Genomic DNA, 27,973 nt, shown 5'->3' on the forward strand with positions numbered 1-27,973 from the left:
AATTACTGTGTTCCCATTCCTGTCTGTATTCTCACTAACTTGGTCATTTGGTTTTCCAAGTTGGCAGACATACAATATATAAAGACTTAATGCTGGTACAAGATAAAGGTTTCTGTCTCTAGGGAAGTGATTAGTTTGAGAATTTTGTGAGCTACAGGGGAATGAGCGTTCATTTTCAGGGTGACTATTTCACCTGTTTATGCTGTATCTGTTTAAAGAATAAAAAGAAGCTGTGGTTTAAGAGTAAAAAAATCTTTGAAGTGAATATGTATTTACTGTTCCTTCCAGAAGTCATTACTGATGAGATTATGTACCAATATGGATGGGATCCTTTTGTGGTAAGGTATTTCTGTAGTTAACTCCACCTGCCCGTATAAAAGCCAGTAAATCTATGTGTCCTGACATTTACTTTTAGTTTATAAAGATGTAACGTGAGGCACAGACAAAAACCTTCCTTTGGTACGCTAAAAAGAGTTCTTGGACTGAGGATTTGTGCCTGGCATTATCCCCTGCTATTCTACAGTTGCAGCAGAAAAACTGATTGTAAGCCAGCTCTGGTGGCACCGGTAAATGTCTTGACTGTCTGGATAGATTTGTGTGTATTCAGTACCAGGCTGTTCTGAAGCTGAAGAAACTTGAGTAGATTCCTTTTTTTCCCCTGTTGCACTGTACACGAGGTTGCAAATAAAGGTAGACTTTTGAAAAAGTCAGTGGGAAGTGGCCATGTGTAACACTAACTCCACCTGCTTTAGCCTTGTCCCCAAGCTGTGTGTTCCATGCAGTGTGCTGGTCATGAGGCTGGAGTAGAAAGATGGCCTCTTCCATCGCCTGATGCTCCAGGGCAGCTTTCCTTCTCTGCAGACTTCACCTGAAGGAGAATTCCCATAGTAGGGCTGCAAACAGGGTGGTAAATACACAGTCCTTTTTCCTCTGGGTGGTAGCTTAATTTAATGCTGTTGAGAGGAGTTCATGATTAGTCATCTCTTTCTATTACGTCAGTTATTTGCTGTGAAGCTATCTGCTTTATATGCTCATTGACCTAAGCATAAATGTGTTGAACTGCTGTTCATCAAACATGTACGTTCCAAAAAATTGCACATTTTCAATTTGTCCTCCGAGATGCTCTGCAAAGTACATGTAATGTTTACATAATGAAGGGAGATGATTAGGTCTTTCAGTTGACTTGGTGACTAAATTAGGTAAATCTCACAGAGGATACTTTGACACTGGTCATAAATTAAGTGATCACATGAAACCTGTTAATTACAAGCCTAATTAAATAAGAAACATTTATTCTACACTTACCCCTCATATCCTCATCGTGTTTTACTAAATGTCAGTTAGGATAATACATAATTAATATTGAAATAATAATAATTAAAACTTTTTCAACAGTTTCTCAAGTATCATCATAAATTGTGAAACAAATTATGTCAAACCTGTAAGTCATAACAAAACAAGCTGCTTTTTGAGCTTATTGAGCTATCTTAAGGAAACACATTCAATAAGAACTTTTGCTGGTGGTTTGCAAAACATGAACTGCAGTAGACATGGAATTTTAGAAGTAGTTTGTTGAGCAGTAGATAGAATAATACAGTTTGATAGTAGTAGGAAGACTTAGATCCTTATTCTTGCTTTTATTTTACTGTGAAGACTGAGTATTTGAGTATGAGGGGTTCGGGATGTTACTTACAACTAGATGTGGTTTTACTACACCTGAGAATGAAAAATGTAGCAAGGCTTCTTGCTAGTATAAAAGGCAGTATCTGTGCTTCGATTCTTTGCCTACTCTTATTTTTTTGATGTTTAGTTTGCTCTGTAGTGCTGTGAAGAAACTATAATAATGTATATTTTAAAGAGATGATACAAGATGTAGAGTATATTTCAATTTTTCAGAAATCATCAGATTTGGCTTAAAAAGTTAACTTGACCTCTGCTTATACCAGCTGCATTGGGGTGGCACATGGTGTATAGCTAAGTTTAAGAGTCTTTAGATTCCAGTTAGGTTTTTTTCTCAAAAGCTGTGTTCCTTCTACCAAATAAGAGTTTAGTTTGACCGACTATATTTTGATATTTTGCATCATCTTCTGGGATACATATGAGCCTGTAAAATGTTAATTTTCTTTATATTAGAATTTCTAATCAACTAAAAATCTCTTCTGCTTGGCTTGCTTTCTTGTGTCTTACATTGTAATGTTTGAATAGTAGGAGCTAACCTAGTCTGGAAAGAAGCAGGATACCTGGTTTATGCAACTCTGTTGTAACAGAGTTGTGCAACGTGCAGAGAGTATGTGTAACAAGAATAGGCTTAAAAAGCACTGAGCCCAACCTTTCTTTGATTTGTAAATCGGATTTGAATGTTTAATACAAATTTAATGATAAATATATACTTGAAAAAACAATCAATGTTAGTTTTATTAACCCTGTAGATATGAGATTCTTTAATGGAATGATAGATATTTTTATTGTGGAATCTTGTTGGAGTGATCAAGAAGTGTGGAAGATGGACGTGGGAGAAAGGACAACTCATAGATCAGTCAGTGTCATCTCTAGGGCATCCTGACAGTATGCGTGTCTGAGATTCAGCATGTGAACTCTACGTTTTTTTCCCTCTGATGTCTAATATGGGACAAGTAGTAAATTTCATGCTAATTTTAAAATCTTTCAAATTCAAAATTTAGAGCTTTTTCTCATGGGTTATTAGGTAGCTGTCTATTTAGTTACGTCAGCTCAGAAGTTAAATGTGCAAGTATGTTAATTTGTTCTCTTCAGGCATCACTTTATCAGGTGCAGTATAAATGTATTGGCATGAGTCCTGTTCTTTACATGAGTCTAAGATCTTGTATGTGTGTAGGCACACAAGCTGCATGTAGTTATGTTTGTATGTTCAGTATTTTTTTCCTAGTCTCTAACACTTTGTAAAGTTCTTTAAGCTTATTCCAGGTACAGTCTGATTCTTGGGAAGGTAGTTGATCTGTATCTACAGAATATGTTCCATGTGGGAAGCGTATGATCTTTGTTAAGGAGCTGATTAGAGTTCATGGAAGCATGTCATAGGGAATTAGGTGTTGGGAAAAGATACCGCCATGCTTGGTTTGTTTCAGATTTGCATCGGTAATGTTTGAGTGCCTTTGCTTTTTTGCTGTCAAAATGTCATTATTTGGATCTTTCCCAATGTTTTTATTCAAGTGATAGGAAACAGAAGGAAAGGAACTAATTGGTATGAGTCTGGAAAACATGCTCTGAATATACGTACAAGCATTTGTGCTTTCTTATCCAGATTTCCAACGTGTGAGATATGTCATGGCAGAAGCATCATCCCAGGAATGTAGTTAGAGCTCTTTAGGAGTCCAAAACATATTTTCTCCCTTATTGCCACTGAAGGAAAGTGCGGGTATTTCTCTCCTTATTCTTACTCTCTTAAATGCTTGCTTTATAATGAAGAGCTTGTCTTGCTAGTTCATTAGTAATTGCTACCTCCTACCATCTCTTTTGTCAGCAGGGATAGGATTTCCTCCTACACCCAGGGGAAAAAAAAAAAAAAAAAAAAAAAAAGAGAGAAAATTGGATAGTGATAGAGACTAAAATTAAAAGAAATTTGAGAATAAATAGGCCAGGTTAATTTCTAATTCTCTAAGACAGCAATTCTTTCTTTAGATTTTGGGTGAGAATATCATTCTTTTCTTGATAGTGGTATCTTTAGGGGGCCTGGCAACACCAGTGTTGCTGGGCAGAAAGTATTTCCACGTAGGCTATCTGCTTGTACTTGGACTAGCTAGCATATATTGACTGTACACATTTGATTAAGGCATTTCTAAGTGAAAAGCTACCTGTAATTCAGAAGCAGTTGCACCTGATACCCTGGTTACTTCACAGCAGGAGGCCAAGACACTTTAAAACTTGGTAAAATCCTAAACTGTGAAAGCTTATAATTCTATTTGTCCTTCATCGTATTGTGAGGACAGTATAGGTAGCAACACTTCAAATGAAAACATGAGAGGAAATAGTTCGTCACAAATCTAATACGGTGGTTTGCATATCTTTTTCATTATCTCAGCTTCTGTCTGCACTGCAGTCGCAGCAGTGGCGATACCTGATCTAGCTATAAAGTAATTGATTTGCATATTGCTATTAACAACATCAGTTTGTAGAATTAGTTGCAAAAAATGTTACAAAACTTTCTATGAAGTCTTCTAGTCACCCCCCTCCATGACTTTAAAGCTTTTTATTCCCTGCAGGTTAAAAATGTTTCCCTTTCACTTTTCCATGTTCCATTTAACTTCAGTGTTCAGTGACTGGAGTAAATGTTTTTTCAACAATTAATCTGTTTCTCAGTCTGTGATTGCAAGTGATCAGTGAATGTTTATTTCCCCCTTGCCCCAAGAACTTGCTAAACAATTTGAAAATACAATCTCAATATGTAGAATAGAAATAGTTCATGTGTGAAGCAAGAGCTTGTTTGGAAACTTTGTGTTTTGCTGGATTGTCATCACCTGTTGTTATGTTAAGAGTTTTTAAAACTAAAGTAAAAATATTCCACTGTCAGCACTGAAATATGCAATAATAAAATATCTGATGGGAAATAATATTTGACAAATCTTTGTAATATTCCTTTCCCTCTGCTGTTGGCATGCTAGTAGTTTTTTTGTTTCTTGTGGGGGTAGACAGCTTCTAAATTCCTTATGTGTTCAGAGAAGTGTATGAGCTTAAGTGGTCACGATCTCTGTTTGAATCATCAGTAAGAGTTATGTTATAAAACAGGTTGTGTGGCATTACTGACACTTCATTCTACTGAACTAGAAAATTGCTTCCAACTTCTTGCCTTTAGACCAAGGGTTCTTTTTTTCCCCACATCTGGAAAGTCAGGTAATTGTTTTTTAGGTCACTTGTCTTTTTTCTTCTTTATTTCTTTAATAGCTTGATTATTTTGCCTGTTCCCTAGACAACAGGTGTCCACAAGCATGATGACTGTTAGTAGTAATTGACTTTCACATTGTCAGTCTAATGGCAAGATTGAGTTGTAAGTTCCTATTGAAAAAAACAGTAATACTCATCAAAAATAGAGGGGAAATAAAAAATAATGCATTTTTAAGTGTGAAGAGTATGAAATTTATTTGTTTAGATTCAGATGACTTCCAAGATTTTTAAGGTTAAGGAGGGACATCAATACATTTGTGTTGATTTTCCATTCTATATGATAGAGAAGTATTGGTTCTTGGGGAGCAGTACTCAGGGTGAATATTTTGATGGTTCATAAAGAAATTGATTCAGTATTTCATATTTGCATTTGATGTGCAAATTACAGAGTTTAGCCAGAAAAGCTAAAACAAATGTGGTCTTAATTTTTCTAAGGACTTGGTTGTGTATATCTTTGCTATGATCCCTGTTAATTTCTTCAGTTATTCTGCACAATAACTTACTTGACTCAACTTTGGGAACTTCAGAAAAATGATATGATTTGTTACGTATTTATTACGTATCCTGAAAAGGATAGGATTTCCTACGTAATTCACTCAGCATCTCTCAACGTTATAAATAGATCTGTCAGATTCTTTCAATTTTTTGGCAGTTTCTCATTGTGAACGTGCAGTGTTGGATATTTTAATTTCTAATAAAAATCGTAGCTGGTTTTTAAACAAGCTTTCACCTAGCTTGAAAGTGGAAATTTTTAAAATTAATGCTAGAAGAGGAAGAAACCAATACTAAAAGTATTTGTTAAGATTTCAGCCTTATAGTAGGTAATTTCTGATGCTTTCAGTAGAAGCGTTAGTCACAAATTACTATTTTGTTCTTTAGATTTCAAATCTTCATTGTAGCTTTGCTCATTTGGCTGTACATATCTATTCCTTTACATGCAGAAAGGTTACCTTCAGCAGAGCAGGTGAACTTAATGTCTCACATATCTAGTGCAATCAAGAATAAGCTGTGACACACAAGGAAGAGTAAACTAAAGAGCAGAAATGCATGTTAAAGTACACTTACGTAAGGAGAATATTTTTAAACTATGTTGGCTTAGTGGTGTGGATTTTGTAAAGGCACTCATATGGCCTTGCAAACACATGCAGTTAAAAACCAAGACAGCCTTATCTTGAGCGTAAGACTTTTGATTCTGTAGAGATCATGGAGGGTTGAGAGACTAAATCCATTGTCAGTGCTTGTTCTTACTTTGCTTGAAAGGTTTGAGGGTTATTTACTGGGGTTGTTTGTTGTTATTTTTACTTCAGAGCTAAACTAAACTTGCATGCAGTTTGCAAGAGCTTTCACATTTTCCTTTTTAAATGCTTTTATAAAAAAAGAGAGAAAAAGATAAACACACGCAAAAACGTCCCACTAGCCTGAGGCATGCTTATGCCCTGAGGCATACTTAAGATTCTAAAAATGCTTTTCTGAGTGGTGTCCATCATAATGGAATCTGGATCAGACCAGAAGCAACTGTAAAATGCCTTTATTTCCTTCCATTGTCAGAATAGCAAGATGTGAACCTCTAAATATGGCTTTAATATTTGATTATACTATTACATAAGGTAAAATAATCTTAGATTAGATAATGGGGAAAAAGATGGAAAAAATGGATTCTAAAGCCATGTTCATATGTTATGCTTTGATGTCAGACTTCTAGTTGAATCTGTAGCAAGGTAAAATGTCTTAAATTGTTGGGAAAAATGGTTATGTTTATGTAGTATTGACTTACTGACCAGTTTATGCTGTTCCTTGTTTGATTTTGATGCCTTACTATTCTGGACATGTTTCATGTTTCAAGTCCTGGAAAACTTTTTATCCCAGTGTTGAATCCCAATTCATCTGCTGCATGACTTAAATGTTCCCTACAGAGAACTAAAGATTGCTATGTACATGTGTCCAAAGCATATCCTTCTCTGAAGATTAGTATATAGTTAAATGGTTTACATTATTTTCTTTCCAGTAGTACTGTTTTTGATGATGTATTTTTCAACAGTAATCATGCAAATACAACGAAGAAAGTTCTGATTTTTTTTTTTTCACATTCATATTTTTCTTGCTAAATTTATCCATTTGGGGCAAAATGGTGAGACTATTCACCTTCAGGGATGGAAGCATCAAGTAGCTGCTTAATGTGTCTGTATCGCTACATATTTTTTCGATTCTATTAGATGTTTATTGTTTAGCCATAACTGCTCTTATATATAGTCAAATACTGCAAATGTTTTAAATAACTGTACCTTCAGTAATAATACATTTATTCCTAAGCAGTTTTGGTTTGTCTCTTATGGTTCACTGAAGTTAAAATAGTTTTTGAAAATGTTAAGCATTGAGAAAACAGAAAAATCAACACTCATCACCATTTAGCTTTTAATTGCAGCATATTGCTTTTCATAATAGAGAAGAATCTTTTTTGCTCCTAAGAAATCAATTCTATATTAATGTTTAGGCTGAAGTACTGTTTTATTGTACAGCTGTTAGTGTTTTTATCTTATTTTAGGGATTTAAAAAAAATAAGTTGCAAGTTAGTAGTTTATTGTATTGCAAATTTTAGTTGTAATTGCTTCAAACCCAGATACGAATATGCATTGTGACAACTCTCAATTATGTAAAATATCAAACCTTCCTGTCAAATTGGCTGAGTCACATATTTCACAACTACTTTTTTTTAAGCTGTTCCAAATTTAAGAAACTGCTATGCAGGGTACAAGATAATTAGAAATAATAGCACACTTCAGTATTTTTACTTGAATAGTTTCAGCTGCATGAAATTTAAATTGGCCACCTAGGCTAAGGGGCTGAACACAGATGTCAGAGTAATGGCTAGCTAGTGATCTACTTTATAGTTGAAAGGACTACTCTAATTTTACAGGCAAGGAAATACACTTTTAAAAACTTAGACTAGAACAATTCAAAATTTTTCAGAGCAGGCTGTTTAAGAGCTGTAGAATACATGATATTAAACCTGAATAACTTTTAAGTGGTTTGTCTTTGTTTTAAGATATATTTGCTTTAATAAAAATAGTAAATTTTTTTTGCAGCGCACACTGAAAATATTGGCTAGACTGCGTAAATAAGAATTTTGTGTACTGCTCTGTTTTTTATTCTGTGTAAGAGTTGTCATTTGTTTTTATGCTAGCATCCTTACATAAATCATGGCATGTATCTTCTGCTGCTTCTGAAAAGAAAAGAAATTGTTGTTGGTTTACCTGAAGGGGATGAGTTATAATAAACTGTTTAAGAGCCATTTTTAATATTTCCTTATTTCTGAATAAAGCAAAATTCCTTTTGGGGTTTTGAGGACTTTTGATAAATCTGTTCTTAATTTTTTTTTTTCTTTACTTAAGTTTCTCATGGTCTGACTTACGGTTTTATCACACTTTTGATCTTTCTACCTTCTTTGAGGATGAGATAAGTTAAAAGAGTACCAAAATAGAGTTTGCATAGTGTATTTGTGTCTCTGAGGAATTAGACCACTCTGTGGTATCAGTAGGCATCATTCCTTTGGCTAAATGTTCAAATGATTTTAGATAGTAACATGCCATTGACTTAAGGCTTCCTGTGTACAGTAAAGGAAACCAGAGATCTTTAAAGCTCTGGAGATCTTGTGTCTCATTCCCTTTTAAAGATTAAAACCTGCCATAGGCACTTAAGGGTTTGCTAACTGAATGTGGCAGATCATTAGTATAGTTTGTGATAGAGCAAAAGCGATGATAAATTTTCAACCTTTTTTTTTTTTTTTAGAAGAAGACTTAACAACTACAAGCTAGCCCAAATTTTGTCCTTTACTCTCGTGTGGCCTTCTTAGGACTTATTTCTGAAGGAACAATCCCTTGAGACTAGATAATTTACAGATATCTGACTAATTTTGCAAAGCTAAGTAAAAAGTAATAATCATGGCATTTAGTAAAGAGGAGATGGTATCTTGACTAAATGCTTCAATTCTTGCTCCTATGCAAGACAAAGCCTTAGTTTAAAGATGGTCCTGTGGAATAATAGATGTGGTTCTAAAACTTGTTTCTTGAAAACACTTGAGAACTGGGAAAGTGAAGGTTTGCAAAACAGGAAATTTCATATTTTACTGTAAACCTTCTTGAGCTGACATAAATTTTGGAAAACTTCCATTCATAAATTAAATTTAAAGCAAGCCTTTTTGTCTCTCAGGTGTCTTAAATTGGCCTAATGGTTCTCCTGGAAGTTGATGGGAGTTCTAACGTCCTCAGTGGGAGAGGAATTAAGTCAGTGATAGAAATTTAAAAAAAAGTAAATTACTAAATCAAGCAATGGTGGAAAAGGTTTCTTGAAACAAAATGCAAATAATATTAACCTGTAATTAGTCTTCTTGAAAACACTTGTTCATTTGATGCCTGAAATAAGATTGTTTAGGGGTCTGTAGGAATTTTTGGTTGCTGTTTTACTCTGGAAAGCTGTCTCTACAGCTAGTTTTATGGGGGTTCCTGGACTTCAGATCACAGCTTCATCTCTAGCAATAGTGGATTTGTTAATTACTCTCCCTGCGGGATTACCCATCAGTACAAACTTGATCCAGATCAAGTGTAAGCAAATAATAAAAGTTCTGTTGACTTAATCAGAACATGCAACAATGCTGCTTTTCAGCTTTGTGGTGACTGTGGTCAGACAGCTGATCCCCTGTTCAGCATAGGTTTGGAACAGAATTAAACTTACAGTATTTTGAACAGATTTGTACAGAGAAGCTGGAGAGCTCTGGTACTTTGCATCGTGTGAATATGTGGGGTTTTGATCTAATAATTAGGCAGCCTAATACATCGTTTACTGACTTGAGATGTAGATCAAGTCTCTGTCATCATTTTTCCTTTTTATTGGTGAGAGAACTTGTTGTATAGAACTTACTGCAGCCCTTTCTCTCACTTCTTTTCCATACCTTGAAAGTCCCCTCTCTACTTCAGTTTATCCTCCTTTGTCATTTCATAGTTTGCGTCTGTCATTCATTTCCCAGTGCAGTTCCTTGCTCAAGCTTCATTCTCCATTGGCTGTAGTTGCTTTATCATGAAAACATCAATGTATTTTTAGCCTTAAAAATTGTTTTGTTGTAACTTTTAAAACTGTAGATTCTGGTGCCACTTCCCTAGCAAGAACAAGCATGTATATGTTGCTTCTGATATATAATTTGCTAATAGTCTTTTTTAGTAGATGTTTAAATATTGGTGGGATACTGACAATGAAAATAGCTGGTACTTTTTTTCTTCCCCATAGGACTGTATGGTGGTAGAACATAATTTCTCTTCAGTAGCTCATGCTTTAATGTAATAGAAGACTGATAAGCTGAACAGACAATTGAGGTAGCTTTTATATAACTTAGAATGGGGACAATCATCACAATGAGGTTAGATTTGTGTTTTGATCTTTATAACCTGTGCAGTTCTTGTATGTTTACTTGGTTGCTTGTCACTGTCAGAGATTTCTCTATGAGATTTCACTGTCAGTTTCTTGTATGTCTGTTTGGTTTCAGCAGCAGCATATCAAGATAATATATATTTTTACTTGTTACTGGTCTGAAAACTGAAATGAATTTTTTTAGCAACCCCTCTTTAATTTAGAACATTCAGACTTGATTCTTGGAAACCACCTTTGCTTTCATTAACTTGAGTATGTTTTGTATTTTTTGTGCAAAGCAAAAGTGAATGTACTTCTACTACAATTTTAGTCAGACAGAAGGCACTTCATGCCTGCTACATTTGTTGCCATCATCAAGTTTCTTCTACAGCTTTTTTTGTCAATAAAGTTAATGATTTCAGAAGGGAAATATTTCATAATCACATAACAATTTGTATCTGTTTTTTCCTTCTTTGTGGTCAATAACTACATTTGGGATCAAATGTACATTTGCTTCCAACTGCAGAGATAGCTAAGTTGTGAAGAATCAAAGCTCTCTTGATTTTTGAAACAATTTTGTAAACTTTAATCATCTTACCATATTATGACATTGTTTTAGTTCTGTGATGGATTCTATTCTCTACTTCTAGGTTTTCATAATTCATTTGATGCCCTGAGCTCTTCATCTGCATTTTGTTGGAGCCTCTCCTCTCCAATCCATACATTAATGAAGTCAGAGAGTATAGTTGTTGGGATAGTCTTAAGAGAACTGACTGTAATACCTCCTTAGAGCTGTTGAAATTGGCTCACTTGTGATTTGTGTGCAGCAGAGAAAATAAGGTAAGGTGATCTGAGGAAGTTCCAAGCTAAGAGTTATTGATTGCAGTAGAGGAACAAAAGAACTTAAAAAAAGGAAAAAAACAACACAAAAAAACAAACCAAAATAAAAAACCAACAGTGGTGGTTCTTCATTATGCAGAAAACAAGTTTATGCACACCTGACCAGGTAAAGAAAAGAGGAGAGCGTCAACCTGTAGTCCTGCTTTGGCAAGGAATCTTACAGTCGATGAGCACCATAGCATCATGGTGAAAGAACATGAACTACTGAACTGCTGAGGCAATGAAAATCATTTAGAAGAGCTAGGAACCTCCCAGATTGTCAGAAGTGTTTATTTAAACACCCTGATAAACACCCCTTCAAAAAGTATTCCTTATGACCTCTACTTGGGACATACCTGGATCAGAGATGAACAGTGAAGGAATGGTGGCATAAGTTTCACTGACTGTGGGGAATAGAAGATACAAATATTCCAAAAAGCTGTTGAAGCAGTGAGATTGCCTCAATTGTTTGAAACAATGAAGAAAAAAAAAAAAAAAAAAAAAAAAAAAAGAGTCCATGCTCTTAGTCAACTGATATCTGACAGTAGTATTTTTAAAGTGAAATACCTTCATTGAATAATTTTTAAGCTAACGGGATCTGGAAATAGAACCTCAAATTTGGTCTCAATTCCTGTAAATTTAGTCAAAGGGTATGACTTATTCCAGTGACTCATTCTGATGCAAGAAATAGTAATGCCTACAGGATTACTGTTGGACATAGCACCTATATTGCATGTACTGTGTTGGGAAGAAAAAGGATGCAGGTTTATTACACTATATACCTTTAGGTGGGATATCAACTGGACTGCAATCCAGCTGTTCCTTTCGTGTGATTAAAATCAGAAATGGCAGAAATGAGAGTGCTTCTGAACAATTCAGGTGAAGGAGGCATGCACAGTTCAACAGATGGGAATAAAACTTTTCTATTTACCTGTTGCATGGTTGCTATAACCAGGCCTTCATTAAAACTACAGTTTCTTTGTTATTAGCAAAGTTTGCTTATTGTTATTGAACACAAACATGAAGTTATCTAATTCTGTATGTGCATCTTGTCTCTGTGTGAAGTAAACCTATAGTTTACTACAGTAAATTGTAATAGTGAAAGCCCCTGCCATTCTGGCTCACCATTCAGCTGATGAGAAGTTTCATTCTTGTCTTGTTATAAAGGTGTTCTAAAAATGTAGAGTTTGGGGAGATAAAAAATTAAGGTTCACTTCATGGCAACAGTTTGGCAGATTTTTATTGTGAAGTTTTCACCAGAATGTAAGAGTGAAATAATTGTGTAAAGGGGATCTTAAAGGAGATTTTTAAAAAATTACTTCATTCAAAAAGACCTTCTTTAAAAGCAGATGTAGTTTGGATTTCATAATAAAAACAATTTAACAGCCCGTTTTATTTACTTCACAGATAGATCTTGTTGTGGTGAAACTGCGTTCAAGATGCACAACTTAAATTTCAGTATGATAGTACTTGATTATTTTGTGCTTTTACAAATTACTAATGAGGCATAGTTAACTAGTCCTTTTGAAGAAATTCTCTTGGGTTTCGTTTTATTAAACAGAAATGTAGGCTAATTCTAAAGAAAGTAAAGCTACAGATCTGAGTAATACAAGCAAAAACTAGAAGCTTCTTGGGCTGTGTAATTTCAGGTTTATGGATCCTAGTTACCAAAAGGAAATAAACTGCAACGGGAGGATTCTTTTGGTTACTCTTCACATACTTGGGCATGTTGAAAAGTAGCATACTCGGGTGGTAAAACATAGAAACTTCCCTTAGAATGCAGATGACTTTATTTTAAAGAATATTTTGGCAAAAGGATACTGTTTTCCAAGGCTGTTGAACTGGGTAATTCAAGAACAATTCAAATACTTGACATAGAAGCAGTAGCTTGGTAAAAGAACAGCATATCCTAAAATTTTAAAGAAATAGGCCTTACGTTGTATCAATCAAAATGTAATCTTTTATTCTTTGAGATAACAGATGAAATCAGCTGAGCTTTGTATCTCAAAGTTTGAAAGACAGAACACTAGAGCAGGGTTTTCCAAAGGAGATAAGAAACAAAGATCCAAATAACTAGTGAGAATATATGAATAAATAAATCAATATATAAATTAATTACTAAGACAACATCTGTTGCCCTTAAACTGTGCATACTAATTTTTGAATGTTAATGCTGCTTTAACCTGAATTTTCTAATATGTGTATCTTCATCCCAGTGCATAGATTCCAGAAAGAAAAAATACATTATGAAACTTAGTTGCTGAAAGAATATAATGGGAGAGGGAGGAAGGAATTGGAGGAGCTTGGACCGCTTTTTCACTGTAGAGAAATAGGGGCCCCATGTGTCCTTGAGCAACTCAGTTCAGCCTGTAGTGATAGGACAAGGGGTGTAATGGTTTTAAACTAAAAGCAAGTAGAATCAGACCAGATAGAAGGAATCAATTTTTTACAGTGAAGGTGCTGAAACTCTGGAACAAGTTGCCTAGAGAGGTGTTAGATGCGCCATCCCTGGAAATATTCAAGGTCATGCTGGATGGGGCTTTGAGCAACCTGATCTAGTGGAAGATTTCTCTGTTCATTGCAGTGGGGTTAGACTAGATGACTTTTAAAGATCCCCTCTAACCCAAAGCATTCTATGATTCTAACTCTACTGGACTATTTTGAGGGTTATCTCATCTGTGACATTATAACAGCTAGCACTCTTTCTTTCTCCCCTGCAGTTTTACAGCAGAACTGCTTCAGTGCTTCTCTAAGTGAAAAACTTACTTTAAATACAGATCTGTGTTAGACTATGATACTAAATGTTGCTGAAGTAAGATTCTTCAGGGAGTGTTGAGTATCTGTAGAGTCAGTGATTTAAATTTACCTTTTCGTAAAACTTTTTCTGTTTGTGAGATAAATCTTAGTTCATCAGCTGTATCCAGGTCACTGACAGCAGTGGCAATATCAGCCTCTGCAATGCAATTAAGATCCAGAAGGGGAATTAGTTTGCTATGGAAGGGATTGGCCCATTGTTAGTCCTTGGCAGGATGAGACTGCGTAAGCGTTAGGTTCCAACAGGAGAAGAATGATAGGGTTTGTAATTCAGAAAAAAATTATATTGAAGACAAACATAAAATTTCACTTCTTCTGCCAGAGAAATGGATGAGATCAAATGCGCCTGCCCAGCAGAAGTACATATTTGGGAACAGTGCTCTGTACATACTGTGTGGTCCTTTTGCTGCTTCTTTAAAGAGATTTTGTAATAAAATATCCAACTATCCTTACTTTACCTTTAAGCTGTAGCTTGCAGAATCCTGGAGAAATTTTGCTTTGCTGTGTGTGTGCTTTTGTTGACAGTAGCAGTGTTGCTCACCTGGTATTAGTCACAGTTACTTTACCTTTCTTAATTCTGTTAAATTCTGGAGACTGCTTGTCTTTCAAGTTTTGTTTGCTAATTATTCATGTTTTGATGTTATTGACTGACATTAATAGTTGTTACTTTCCTAGGTTTCGTATAAACTAATGTTGTCTTACTGATCTATCATTTACTTACAGATATGTATTTTTCCAGTTCTACCTTTTGTCTCCACTGAGTCTAGCTGATATCTCGTCACTGTCTCAATTCCGTATAACCTTTTTTTTGTTGTTGTTTCTTAACCTTCCACTGGTCTCTCTTCAATATCCAGAAAACTTACTTGGATACCTTCAGGTAGAGAATTGGTTATAGCAAGAGAAGGTAATGTGTAATTTGAGTAGTGTCCTTTGAGGTGCTAGACTGTTTGTTCAGTCTGGGAGGTGCGTGGCCTCTCAAACTGATTAACTAGAGTCACTTAAATTATGTATTTCTAGTTCAGTTGTTCTGCTTAGTTTCAGAATTTGGGAATCCTTGTCCTGGATGTTCTCAGTTACCTGAAGGAAGAACAATATGTAGGGTTGCATGTAAAAGACACACAGGGAGGAATTATCTTGACAGGCAAAGAAAAGGAACATTCAGTAGATACAGAAAGATCTTCAGTCTCCAAATCTGCTAGTCTCCATGTAGGATTTTTGGTTTTGAGCCAACAGTGACAGCTGTGACAGCTTGATGCATAGCAGTTGCCTTATTTTGTATGTTTAAATGAAGATGTACCTTTTTTTTTCCCCCTGCTCCTTGAAAGTACCCTGAAAAATACCTTTTGTTAGGCTTGACAGAACGACTTAATTTGGGAGTGGGATGTTGCTGCAGCATCAGTATTGAGACAAAGAGAAGAAACTGTGTGTGGTTACTGTGCAGTGGGAATCGTAATGGCCTGAACCTATTGAAGAGGATGAAGGCACTTGTGCTGAATGCTTTTACTTTATTTCATATCTGTTCTTGTTTTCCTATGTCATCTTTCCTTAACAGCATTTGCCGTTGTCCTTTATTTTGTTCACAGATTTCCTTTATCCCAGATCTCAGCTTTTGTTTGGCTAGGCTAAGTAAGCTTAAGGCAAGACTCTGTAGTTTTTCAGGCTACTTTTCTGGTATGCTACAGTTACGGCACACTTCTCCCAGTGAGGACAGTCTTACCTTCGTTTGATGTGCACTGGTGATCAGTGCTCTGCTTCTGTGGAGGTATTAAATTGGCTTAAGCAGGCTTATGCTTTCTTCTCTGCCTTATAGGGCATATTGCCATCACCTTTTTGTTGCCAACATAACTATTTGCAAAGCCGCTTGGCAAGCATATGTCAAAACTCTTCTTTCTTTCCCAGGTTGTCAGCTAGATAATCATTTGCATTAGAAACAGTGTCTGTCTTACATGTTTAGTATCCCTGACAGTGGATACTTAAATGATCCATGTGTGCCTATCCAGTTGACCATTAAATGGCAGCATGAACACTTCAAACAGATGTAGCAACGTTTGTCTGAATATTGCTATCTTCAGTGCTATGTAAAAATTAATACAGCAGAAAAATTTGTAATTGGCTTGTTGTTCAGAGATTTTCTGTTAGTGAGGAATCTCTGAAGTTGTACCAATTACAGAACTGTAGAAGGGAAAGACAGACAAGAATTTGTGAGCTTTTGAAAAATATCAAGTCAGAGCAATTTTTAAGCTTAGGTAAAAGACGTTAATTAATTAAAACAAATTTTTGAACCTTGGTTCAAAAATTGTTTATTGCAAGAATGAGTTTATTTACTGCCCCTTCAGAATTTTCTTAAAAATATCTCAGTGGAGGTGTTGCACGTACTCAGTCTGACTATGAGAAATGTAAGGCTGTTGTTTCTGTCAATAGTTACTTTCTTAGTTGTAGCCCAGGTATTCCATCTCTCTATTGTTTCAGAGATAGTAACTGTACCGCTGCTTATTATTGTCAGAAATGCGTAGAAAAATACAGAAGAGACTGATAAATCTTTTGTATTAAATAAGTCTCCAAAGAATCTGTTTTATCATACCAGGTTTTTCTTAATGTTTTGTGTCTCAGTGTAATGCCTTCAGTGCATCAGATCTTAAATGTGGCCTATTATTCATGTGAAAAATATACATATATGTTGGCAGTACTGTAAAATGTGATCTATGCCATGCTGCTTATAGTGTATCTTACTTGCTAATTGAAAATTCTTCCTTTGTTGCTATATTGTGCTTTCTTCAGAAAAAACCAACAAAACACACCCTTCAATTACTAGGAAACAGATTTGTTTCTCTTGCTTTTTTTTAAACTTGTCTTGTGGATGTGCATAGAAGTGTAAGAGAAATGCATCCAAAACTGCCTGTTTTTAAACCATTCCTGACTCTTTGATATTACTCATGCACGGACATGTATGCACACAGTAATTATGGAAGGGTTTGGTTTTACTTTTGCCTTGTAGGTTTTAATGTAAGACCTTTCTCACTGGGTTGTTTGGTGGGAAGTGTTTTTGCATTCACACGATACAGAACACACACTGAGGTTCAACAAGTAATTAACTCAAAAATTTGACATTTGGAGGAAAAATTGTGAGCTGTAAATTTACAGCAATTGTACCAATTAACCATAGAAAATTATTTTTCTATGATATTCTTCATTTTGTCTGCAGTTTTAACAATTACAAAGCTTTTTTTTCTGGGATAAGCTGTTATTGCTCTCAGTTGGTAGTTAATTTCCAGGCAGGCCATGATAAAGTTCCTTCAACAGCTTCCCCAGTGTAATTAATTTCTGTTTTAAGAGAAAAAGGCCCAAACCTTTTATTATTTTGTTTAGAAACTTACACTAATGTTCTTTGTTTACCCAAATCAGGAGTGTCCTTACTTTTTCTCTTAGTTTATATTGCTACGGTGCATTTGTTGTGTCTCTTGGTGATTGATTCAATAATATCAAAATAAGTTGAAATCTTTTCATTGCCTTAGGTCTTGGGTTGTAAATATAACTTTTTGTGTGAGTACAAGAAGTAGCAAACATATTAGAGACTCTGGTCATGGAAGTTGAGATGCTTACAGGACAGGTAGTGCTGGGCTGAGAGCTACTGGAGGTTCAGAAAAGGTTCTTCAGCATGAGATCCTTTGATTTGGTGCCTGAATCACGCTGGGGGGGAGTAAGCCTCTAGTTTTTGTAAGTCCATGCCTTTTATTGCCAAAATTGCTCAGGCTCTGAAAAGATTGCAGGTGCTCTTCAGTCTTAGAACTAACAAAGTCTTGAGCCTAGAAGAGGTTTTCTGCTCAGTTTTCTTCCAAAAACTGGCTGATTTACAAGACTGGAGAAGATAGTCCCAGAAGTGATGACTGCAACACTGTAAATCTGTCACTAAACCAGTCTCAGTATTAGGGAGCAGCCAGCTTTGCATGCACAAGTTTTTTAAGATTATTTTTCTAAAGGTTGTATTAAGGCTTTATGCTTACTAATCAAAGCTTGTAAAATTACAGACATTCCTTTTGGTTTCCAGTGCTCTTTATATCTTTCGAGATGGAAAGTTCTGTGGCTTGTTGATAGTGTATATGCTACATCCATGTAATCTTCTGGCTTTACCTTCCCCTTCAAGAGAAAAAAGACTTTCAATTTATGGGTCTGACAGCAAATGCAAGCAGCTTTGCCAATCAGCTCATTTGTTTTGTTGGCTTAAATGTCAGCCAATTTAACCAGACTCATACTGTGTTTTTTTCACTTGGCGCTTGAGAGAACAGAACTTTTGATAATTAACATGGAGCTACTCATCAGTACGATCTATCTAATCTAGGGATATCTACCAAATAGAATGTTTCTAATTGACTTTGTTATTTGATATTGCTTGTATCTATATGGGGGAGAATACATGGGTACATTTTAAAGAATGTAAACTTTCCGTGATTACCTAAGTAAAGCTTTTTAAGTCCAGAAGAAAGAAGATAAGCATAGGATATGAAAAAAGGACTGGAAGATTTGACCTTTTGGGCAGATTTGGTGTTTTTCTTTCTTTTAAATTCTGTACCAGTAGTATAATTAAATATGCCTGTAGTAATGATCACTATATTTTTTTTTTTTAATTTAAAGGATTATTTTAAAATAAAAACACTTATTTTAATTTCTGTCCTTTGTTATTCTTTAAAGGCAAATGAGATTGGAGGGGTGAAGATAAGGAAAAGTGTTCACAATCTAAATTAAATTAGGACAGGCTAATTTCCATATATTTCTTCAGTTCACAGAGGTTGTTTCAGTGATGATCTAGATCAGGAGCTGAATATAGATGCTCTTACTCACTTTGGGAGGAGCCTCTTTGCCTATATTAACTAGGAAAACTAACCTCAGATAAGTTAACCTTGGTGAATACCTTTCTACCTCCAGTTTTCAGTAATTGTTTGGCTGTGATTCTATAAATAGGTAAAAAGGGGCTTCACCTCAAAAGTTTAATTCCATATTGAATAGTAGTATTTATCAGAGGAAGGCTGTGAGGGTCCTTCTACTCTTTTTTCAGTGGGAGATCAAACTAATCTGTGATATGACTTCACAATTACTTTTCTTTCATCAGTAAGAAAGGCCTTGTTTGTCAGGTGTCACTTATGTTGGTACAATGTCACTTCCTTGACCTAATGCAACATAAAAGGTAGTAGCTTTTTAAGGAGTTCTGTCTCTGACCAGAGCGTCTAGTTGGTCAGAGTAATTTTGTTTCTAAAGACTAAGTGTGGAAAAATGCAGTAGAAAATTTTTTTCACTGATAACAACAAATGTGAATTGAGACAAATACAAAGAACAGATGCAATGAGTAAGATGCCATATTTATAATCTATTCTTGTAGAGTAGCATTGTGATTGTAAGGAAGTGCATCTGTATTGGATGTGAATTTTAGAAGTGCTCAAACTGATGGTTTGTGATCTTAGATAAATTATCTGTGTATTTCTCATTAGTGTAATTGTTTGCTCTGTATTTGATGTGTGACATGCTTATGTGATCAGTAGCTTTTTTTTTTTCTTAATTCAGGTAGATTGAGAACAATTTAATAAATATAAACACTATGTAAAGCTGTTTTTCTTTTTAGATTAAGGGGACAATATCCTTGACAGATGTTTCCTGTTTCTGTTTTTAATTAATACTGTTTGCAGTACTCTAAGCTTTTCAGACCTCTCTGACACAAACGTGGATTATCACCTTCAGAAATACTTACTCTTAAGTTACATGCCTATGAAGTTATTAATACAGCCAAACAAATGATGTGTAGTTTATTACATGCTTGAAAATATTTAACTGTAACTGGTGTAATTAAAATGGTACTGGAAGGTTAAATTATTGTCTGTTCAGATTTGAATCATACAGTGAATGACACCATGGATTTTGCGAATCATTAACAACTGTAATGCTGAGGACCATATGGGAGAGAATTTAATGATTCTTGTTATTCTTGTTTCTAGCTGTGTGGACTGTTTTTATTTAAGTTGACAATAGCTTACTTGACTTTCCATCTTAGATCCTAAAAAATGTAAGTCTCTTGACAGAATGCTCATATCTCTTCAAAGCTCTACTGTACCAATCCTTTCTGCAATTTTTTAAACCATCTTTTCACAGTTTGACCCACTGCTGTGTAAATGTACCCATTTGGTTGTAGTGATTTTATGAAATCAGGCTGTGTCCCTCACATGTGTTTGTGCATCCTCCTATCCTAGGTTTTCATATGGGGCTGCTGTTAACCTGCCTTCTTTGATGTGTTATGCCTGTGGTTTTAGTTTGTTAACCCATCATTAAGGGCTGTGCTGTGTCCATGCTATTGATGTGCTGCTGTTCATGGGGTTTCTGTTCCTGCCCTTTTCCTTCTGCTTTAGCGGTCATCTTCAGATAATGAGTTTTTCAGAACAAGAACTGCCTTTAGATATTTGGAAAACACCTACTGCCTTGTAAAGCAGCTTGTAAAAACTGTCAAAGAGCAACTTCAGTGTGTATCTATGTGGAAAAGTAATTTTAAGATGCTTAATCTGTATGTAGGTGCATCTAAATGCAATATAACATTTGGAAACAGAAAAGTCAGCACTTAGTCTGATCCAAAGCTTTTTGAAGGACAGGTTCCCATTGATTTCAGAGGGCTTTGAATCAGCAAAATCTTAGTGAACTTTTGGAATTTGTGGCCTCCTGAAATAAACCAGCTAAAATTTAAGTTATTAAATAACTTCATTGCTTTTCAAAATTTTAGCTGAATTTGTTTAAATTTATAAGGATTAAGCACACAGCATATGTTAATTGTCTACAAAGGTCCTACCCATTCCTTTTTTTACTTTCAAGGTACCAAGGGTTTAGGAGCTTGAAGGGAGTGGTGGGGATTTTTGAGAATTTTGGCTCTCAGTTTATAAACTCTCTGATTTTTGGTGAATAGAGGAGTGCAGAATCTAGTTGAGCTATTACTTTGGAATCAAGATGTTTTAATGTCTGTCTGCTGTATATCCAGGTTGTTGTGGACATCTGTGTTTGCTAAATGAAATGCTCTACTACAGGCGTTGTGGGAAGGATTGGTCTGATAGAGAGAAAGGGAGTCAGAACCCACTTGTTTAAATCTGATCTTACCTGGATGATTTAAAAACTGTGGAGTTTGTTTTCAGAGCTGCGTTATAGAGGTGGCTTTTAGTGACATTGATAGCAAAGCAGGAGTGTAAGACTATGGAGGCATACTGACTTAATCACAATGAATGCTGGAAAATACTTTTTCCACAGGTTTTAAGGAGGAAAATGTATGTGAAAGGTAAATTTTAGCATAGTTTTCAAGGATTAACTTGTGTTGCTTTTAAAGACAAAAATACCAACTCATCAGGTTTAGACTGGAGATTATGAGAAGCAGCAGTTCCCTTAATACATTGTCTCTTCCTTGATTTCATATCAGTATAAGGATTGAAAAAGTATGTCTCTGCCAGCTTTTCTGGGTTGTATCAGATAGTATCATATCAGATTGCTTGTCCTCATTCTGTCTGCAGAAGACTAGAATTTGCATTATTTGCATTCAAGCATATGCGTCTATCTGCCGTGACATCTAAAATATTTGATTTGGGTACAACTTCAGCAGAGTAGATAAATTTATAGCCCTGGGCTCTGTTCTAAAGCTCAAAAATAAAAATAACAGTGCATATTCTTCTCACAATTGGTAAGAATTTGCGGGAACGTCAGGAGTCTTACTGCATCCAGTCATAGCCACCAGATATATATTACTAATCATGTAACACCATTTTGGATTTCAATTAGATTTACTGTTAAATGAAGAAAATAAGTATGCATCTGTTAAAAATTACTGAAAATTACTATCAGACAATTTCCCTTTAATTTTGTTAAACTGAGTTAAAGTGGACTTTTCTGTGAAATTTCTGTCATTTTAGAGAACCGATGCTAGCTTTGGATTGCATAGATCATATTTTTAAAGCTCTGTTTGCTGAGGCCTTGTCTCAAACTACCAAGATTTAGCAGGTTTTGCAGCTTTGGCCAGAAGTGACAATAAATAAGTCAAAAAGATAGGAGATTTAAAGTGCTAGATACTGGTAACTTTTTTTTTTTTTTTTTTAATTAAATATATGCATCCTTATACATCTGAATTAGCAAGAATACTGATGCTTTAAGTGAGGAAAATTCAGTTTCATATCAGTGAGCACCTTTAAAGAAACTTAATTACATTTCAATAGAAGGAAACATTCTCTCACACATGGATTTCCACTCCTGATTCATTTTTACTGTTATTTTTTTTCAAAATCAAGCCCTGAACTTAACTCAGAATCAGCAAAAATGGTACTTCAGCACTCTGTGAAACCATCCTTTAGCAGGAGAAATTTTGTAACTGTAGTTAGCAAAATGTTTGCTTTTATATTAGTTTGAGATTTAAAATGTGTCTTGGATGTTCTAATCCACGTCTATTAATTTCTGTGTAATATTCTTCAGCAGTAGACCTTCTTTTTGATTAAAAAATTGTGTAGGCTTAAATATTTGCAAGATCAAAAGCCAGGAACAGCCTGTTTCTATATACAGGCATCTGTTTTTTCAGTTACTGCCCAAGTGGAAAATTAGAAAGAAATTGTTATGCTGTCAGGTAGCTCTAGGGCATTACATAGCTAAAAATTGCGTGTATCCTTTTTGAGAATAATACATGTAGGAAGATGCAGGTTTCAAAGAACACTATAGGAGAATTGAGTAAAACCACATATAAGGCCCTTCTAATGTTTTTTTTTTTTAAAAACTAGGGTTTTTTAAAAGAAACATAGGCCATAATTTTAGAAGTAAAGCAGTTTCAAGTAAGGACCTTTAAAGCGGGTCCTGAACAGGAGAAGTAAATGTTCCCCTTGGAATGTTCTCCGAATGCAGTTTCTTAACAATAAGAATATCCTGCTTTTGAGTGAGAGCGCAAAATTATTTATACTAAGGTGTGGCTTTATTGCACATACAGTAACACATTAAAAGGGCAGTTTTGAAACTGCTAGCTTAACTGTATCTCCAGCAGTTACATTATTGTTTCCTACATATACCCAGTGCCTGACTATTTCTGCCTGTAGTAGCTGCGGTTGTCTAAGATGTTACCCTGTTCTGCAGTCTGCCCCTCTCCCCTTGGATGCAGCTGCTGCTTTGCCAGTGATTGTACTGTCCATCTCAGACTTCGGGGCAGAAATCACAAAGGTCTTCTCTTATCCATCCTTAAGTGTTACTTACTGTCCTGTGCAATCTGGTCTTGTAATGGTTTAATCTATGTATGCATTCTCCTTCCACAAGCAACCACTTCCAACTTGTTCCACTGATTTCTCCTTTTTATTATGTAGCATCTAAACAAAGAGTAAGTTTGAAATGTGTATACTTAAAGGGATGATGTCAACAGAAAAGTAATCATATTCACAATTTATTATTAAATGTAAATCTTTAGCGTACTACTTCTTGAATTTCTCTAAGGGAGGACATTGGGGAAAATTTGATTTTTTTTAAACTTTGTATGTGAATTACGCATTTTGAAATGCAAAGGGGCTGATGCAGGAAAAAATATATGAGCAGCTCAGACTTAAAAGTATGCTATGCTTGTGTTTGATGCTGCCTATGTGATTTTTTCAGGCTATGAGCAGATGAACAAGTTATTATGAAATAACATCTAGGATGAATTGTCCTTATGGAGTAACAAAGGACAGAATTGTGCTTCTTGTCATGTAAGAACAAACGTATGGCACACTGTAAAGTTCACTTACTAGCTTAGACTTGTGGCAACATGTTTATTAGCCTGGACCTTTTTTGTTATTGCTTGCTTATTTACCACTTCCCATGGAGAAAGTGCCTCCTGCTTTTTTCCCAGTTTAGTCTTATTGCCTGACTATAGAGAAACATCCATTCCAGCCATTGTTATCAGGCCCTCGCTATCTGTTTCCCAAGGTGGGATCGGGTTTGAGAATTGCTTTTGTATTTCAGGCTTTTAGTGTTGCTCCCTTCCTCCTTTTGTGAACAGGGCAAAATATAGAGAAGTTCAGTAACTTCTCATCCGTAAACAAATCTGCTAAAAGAGAGAGAAGGTTCCAGCCTCTTCCACCTCCTCAGTGGGTTTGGTGAAAGAGGTGGAGGATGAGGCAACAGAGTGCACACTCATCAAGTTCTTAGATGACTGTTTGTTTTATTATTGGATTGTAAAATTAGTGAACAATTTAGCCATTTGGTTTCGCTTCTTTTTTTTTTTTTTAAAAAAAAAAGAACAACCCAAGGATTCTAATTTTCTCTAACAGAAATAAAAATTGCAAAAACATATGGGCAGGCACCTACCTCTCAAGATGTTCCTCTTCAGTCCAGTAACGAGTAATCTTACTTTAAGGATATTGTTTTAAAGATACCTTCCATATTGACTAAATTTTCTGTAAGACTTCCTGCTTTTTTATGCGAGGTAATTAAATTTCGTTTTCTGATGAACTAATTTTTTCTCACTGTTTGCTTTATAATATTTTTTTTCAGGCTTCCTTAAGCCAGACTTAATATTGATAGAATGAAAAAGTTTAAGAGGAGACTTTCCTTAACCTTGCGTGGAAGCCAGACCATTGATGAATCACTGTCTGAGCTAGCAGAACAAATGACAATTGAAGAAAACAGCAGCAAAGATAACGGTAAGCATATCTTTCACTTTCCAGAAAATGTAAGAATTCTGTTAAGCCCCACTCAACTGAATGTTGTTGGGTTTTATTTCAGTTTTCACAATTGCATGGACTTCCTCACTAACCTTTTCTTTTGATTTATCTTACATTTGACTACTCTAGTTCTTCTAACAGGTTGATATGTTGTTACATATTGGTTTGATTTGCTTAGATATTGAAGTGCTATACAGCTATTTATCAAAAGCTAACTAAATTGATATTTTAATGTGGTGTGCAAGAACAATCATAGATGCTCTTTCAGTAAACAAACCCGTTATTGTTTGAATTTAGTGGGTCTCACATCAACTTCATATGGCTTCAAATTATTTTTTTTCTTCTCAAAATCATTATGCAGTAATGCAATTGATAGTAATTGCTTAGGTATTATAAATAAAACTGTTTGCCTTATCATTGGTGATGCCGTGCACTAGTCTGAGAATTCTGTCACCTTTTCATGTCTCTAAATAGTACTTCAGCAATATGAAGTCGACTAGAAGCATTCAGGGTAGCCATCTTGCCTGTGTGTATTCTTACACAAGTCTTTGGCTGATCCCATAAATGTACTGGCTGCTGTAAAGTCCATATTAATGATGATACTGCTTTTGAATGTGATCTGCAGTAATAATGACTGGAAGAGATTTTGTTGCTTTGTTCTGTTTCCTGGGCTGAAGCATTTAAGTCATATTTCATCTTTATGCTGATTAGTGTTATTTCTTGCTCTGCTGACATCTGAGATTTTTCTCGAGTACCGAGTGATCTGAATTTCCCACACACACACTTCACACCAGTAAATGATTATGAATTTTCCCACTGAAAACTGACGGTGCTGGGTAATTTGAGCAAAAGTAGAGGCAATGGAATTTGCCCTGCAAACTTTTAAAACCCCATCCAAAATCTGTTGCATACCAAGCTTTTGAAAGTTGAATTTACATTTGGCAAAACAAAGCAATTAATGTTTTTCATTTTTACCCTTAATCCCTAGTATATTCATTGCTATTGTCCTGTCTTCATCATGGGCCATGCTCAATAGTTTGGAAAATGATGGTTTTTACAACTTTTTATGGGTTGATACAACAGGTCTGCTCTGAAACAGTGTAGTATTTTTGCACTGATAGCTACTAAGTACTTTCTGAGACACTGAGCAGTTGTCCCACATAGTTTCACTTGTATTTGCCTTCGTTACTGATGCTTATTCTGTTCAGACCTGTATATACTTCTGACAGATTGAATTTAATTAAGCAAATAAGTGCTAAGAATATTACTTTCATGTTGGGAAATGAGCATGAAAAATTGTCACCAGCATCAGTGAACGTAGTGAACTGGATTGATGAATTGATTCAGCTGAAAACTGGATCCAGGAGGAATAAAAAGATTTTACTTTAAACTGGGCCATGTTCTTGGTGCCAGATCAAGGGACAGAGCACACAATAACTTTTTTACAGAAGCATGTGCTTACGCCATCTTAAACCATGTATGATCTATTTGCAGTTTGTAATATTATCTGAGAATTATCTCAAACAGCAATACTTAGATGTCTTTTGTGTGCTTCTTGCCAAACTTTGACAAACTTAACTTCTCAGTAGTATTCTCAGTAGTAGTATGATAGAAATACAATTCAAGAAAATGTTTCTCATCACAAATGAATTACTTAGCTTTTAGTGTTCCTTTTTGTTTTCTGCCCTATTTCATTGGCCAAAAGGAAGCTTATATGCTAATATTGGGTGATACAATGCATCCTATTCCTACAACTGCAGAATGTTGTTAATGCCTTAGTAAAGTATCTTTGGATACACTGCAGTGTTGATCCTCTTGAAAGAGGAGGAATGATAAATATAAACTGCTTCTGCTATATGGAATCTTTAACTCATAATTTTATGTCACTTTAAAAAGTTTTGCTGATATTTGCTTCCTTTTTCTGATATTTCCAGAATGCAGATATTAGTATCTGTTCTATCTTTGATCTTTTGGAGATGAACAGGATACTACTTTGTGGATTTCTGATTTCCTTTGTATTTAATTTTCAACTGTACTTTTCTTAGAAAGTAGGATTGGAAAATGCTTGCTACACCAGCCAGTTCTGTGTTTCTAAAGGAAGCTCTAACTTTTCCATAGATCAAGATATTTTGTAAGGAGTAGTTTTCAGACAGACCATAGGAATCAGGGTTTGGGCAACAATAATTGCTGAAAAAAAAGTCAGGAAATGAGTTATCTCTTTTGGTGAAAGACAAGTTTGGTAGAGAACATAGCCTGGGGAAAAAGAAAAATCCTTCAGTGGACATTATTTTAAAAAATTACTGAGAGAGGATTGTTTAAATGAGGAAGGTTTGCCTTGTCATCTTCTAGAATCAGAGTGCTAAGAAGCCTGTACTAACTGTAAATATCCAGCTAGGATGCATGAGAGGATATACTCTCTTGGAGAATAGTTTATAAAGTAATAGCTGCATTAAGATCTTGAAAGTACATCTTTTGCTGTGATGGTGGTGATCTCAGAGGGCAGGAGTAACTATCTCCTTATTTTTGGTTTTAAGAAGAATAAACAGCTCCTTTACTCTATGGAACAGAGAAACACAAACGCACCCAGTTTTGTCAGCTTTGGATCTGTTCTTAAAGGAACTTAAAAGGCACAGTTTAGTAAGTCAAAGGCAAGCCAATATCTTGATCTACAGACAAAGTCAGGGATACAAACAGCCTTCAGAATGTGGTTCTTCATATTTGGTTTATTTTCAACCATTATTACATCATGAACTTGAGAAATGGGAGTTGAAGGGCATTGCAATTGTTCTGCTCACGCCAGAAGGCAAGGATAGGCTCTGAATACTGAAGGCCTTTGCAATAGAATTTTCTTCCTTTGTTGTTGTCCAATTTTGGTTTGTTTTATTTTTTTCTTCCTAGCAAATCACCTGTCTTGTCCCCTGTCATTCATTCTGGTGGCTGTGTTCACTGAAGGATATAATTTTATGCATGCTAGGTTTTTTCCTTCCTGGAAAATGGCTTTATTATTGGACAGTAGAGGTGTAGAGGCTACATCCATAGAACACAGCATCTGTGCTGACCTTAGATCCATGCTTATCTCTATCTTGTTTTCACATGCACGTCCTATAAAATCTTTATTACAAAGTTCTGGTTCAGGATTGCAACTCCAGACGTAGATCCCATGCACACAGTACCAGGGACCTTTTCTCATAGTCACCCTTTTGCAATAGCCTGTCTTGTTCAGCCACCTGCCAAATGTTTCCCCTCTCAGAACAATTGCCTCTGATTTCAGGTAACTGCAGCTCCAATCC

The 27,973-nt window shown here is 35.4% G+C and overlaps 1 protein-coding gene across 3 annotated transcripts in view; it reads left to right on the forward strand.

The window, feature by feature from the left end:
- Positions 1 to 27,973, forward strand: part of CDK17 (cyclin dependent kinase 17) — a 97,088-nt gene that overhangs the window by 14,509 nt on the left and 54,606 nt on the right. For all 3 annotated transcript variants that reach the window (XM_042792227.1, XM_042792226.1, XM_042792228.1), the window contains one exon: positions 24,514 to 24,662. In XM_042792227.1, the coding sequence (XP_042648161.1) occupies positions 24,545 to 24,662 (118 nt within the window). In that variant the 5' untranslated portion in view covers positions 24,514 to 24,544. The remainder of the gene's footprint in view (positions 1 to 24,513; positions 24,663 to 27,973) is intronic.

The sequence above is a fragment of the Tyto alba genome, unplaced genomic scaffold (assembly GCF_018691265.1).
Source record: "Tyto alba isolate M040663 unplaced genomic scaffold, T.alba_DEE_v4.0 Super-Scaffold_2, whole genome shotgun sequence".
NCBI classification, from domain to species: Eukaryota; Metazoa; Chordata; class Aves; order Strigiformes; family Tytonidae; genus Tyto; species Tyto alba.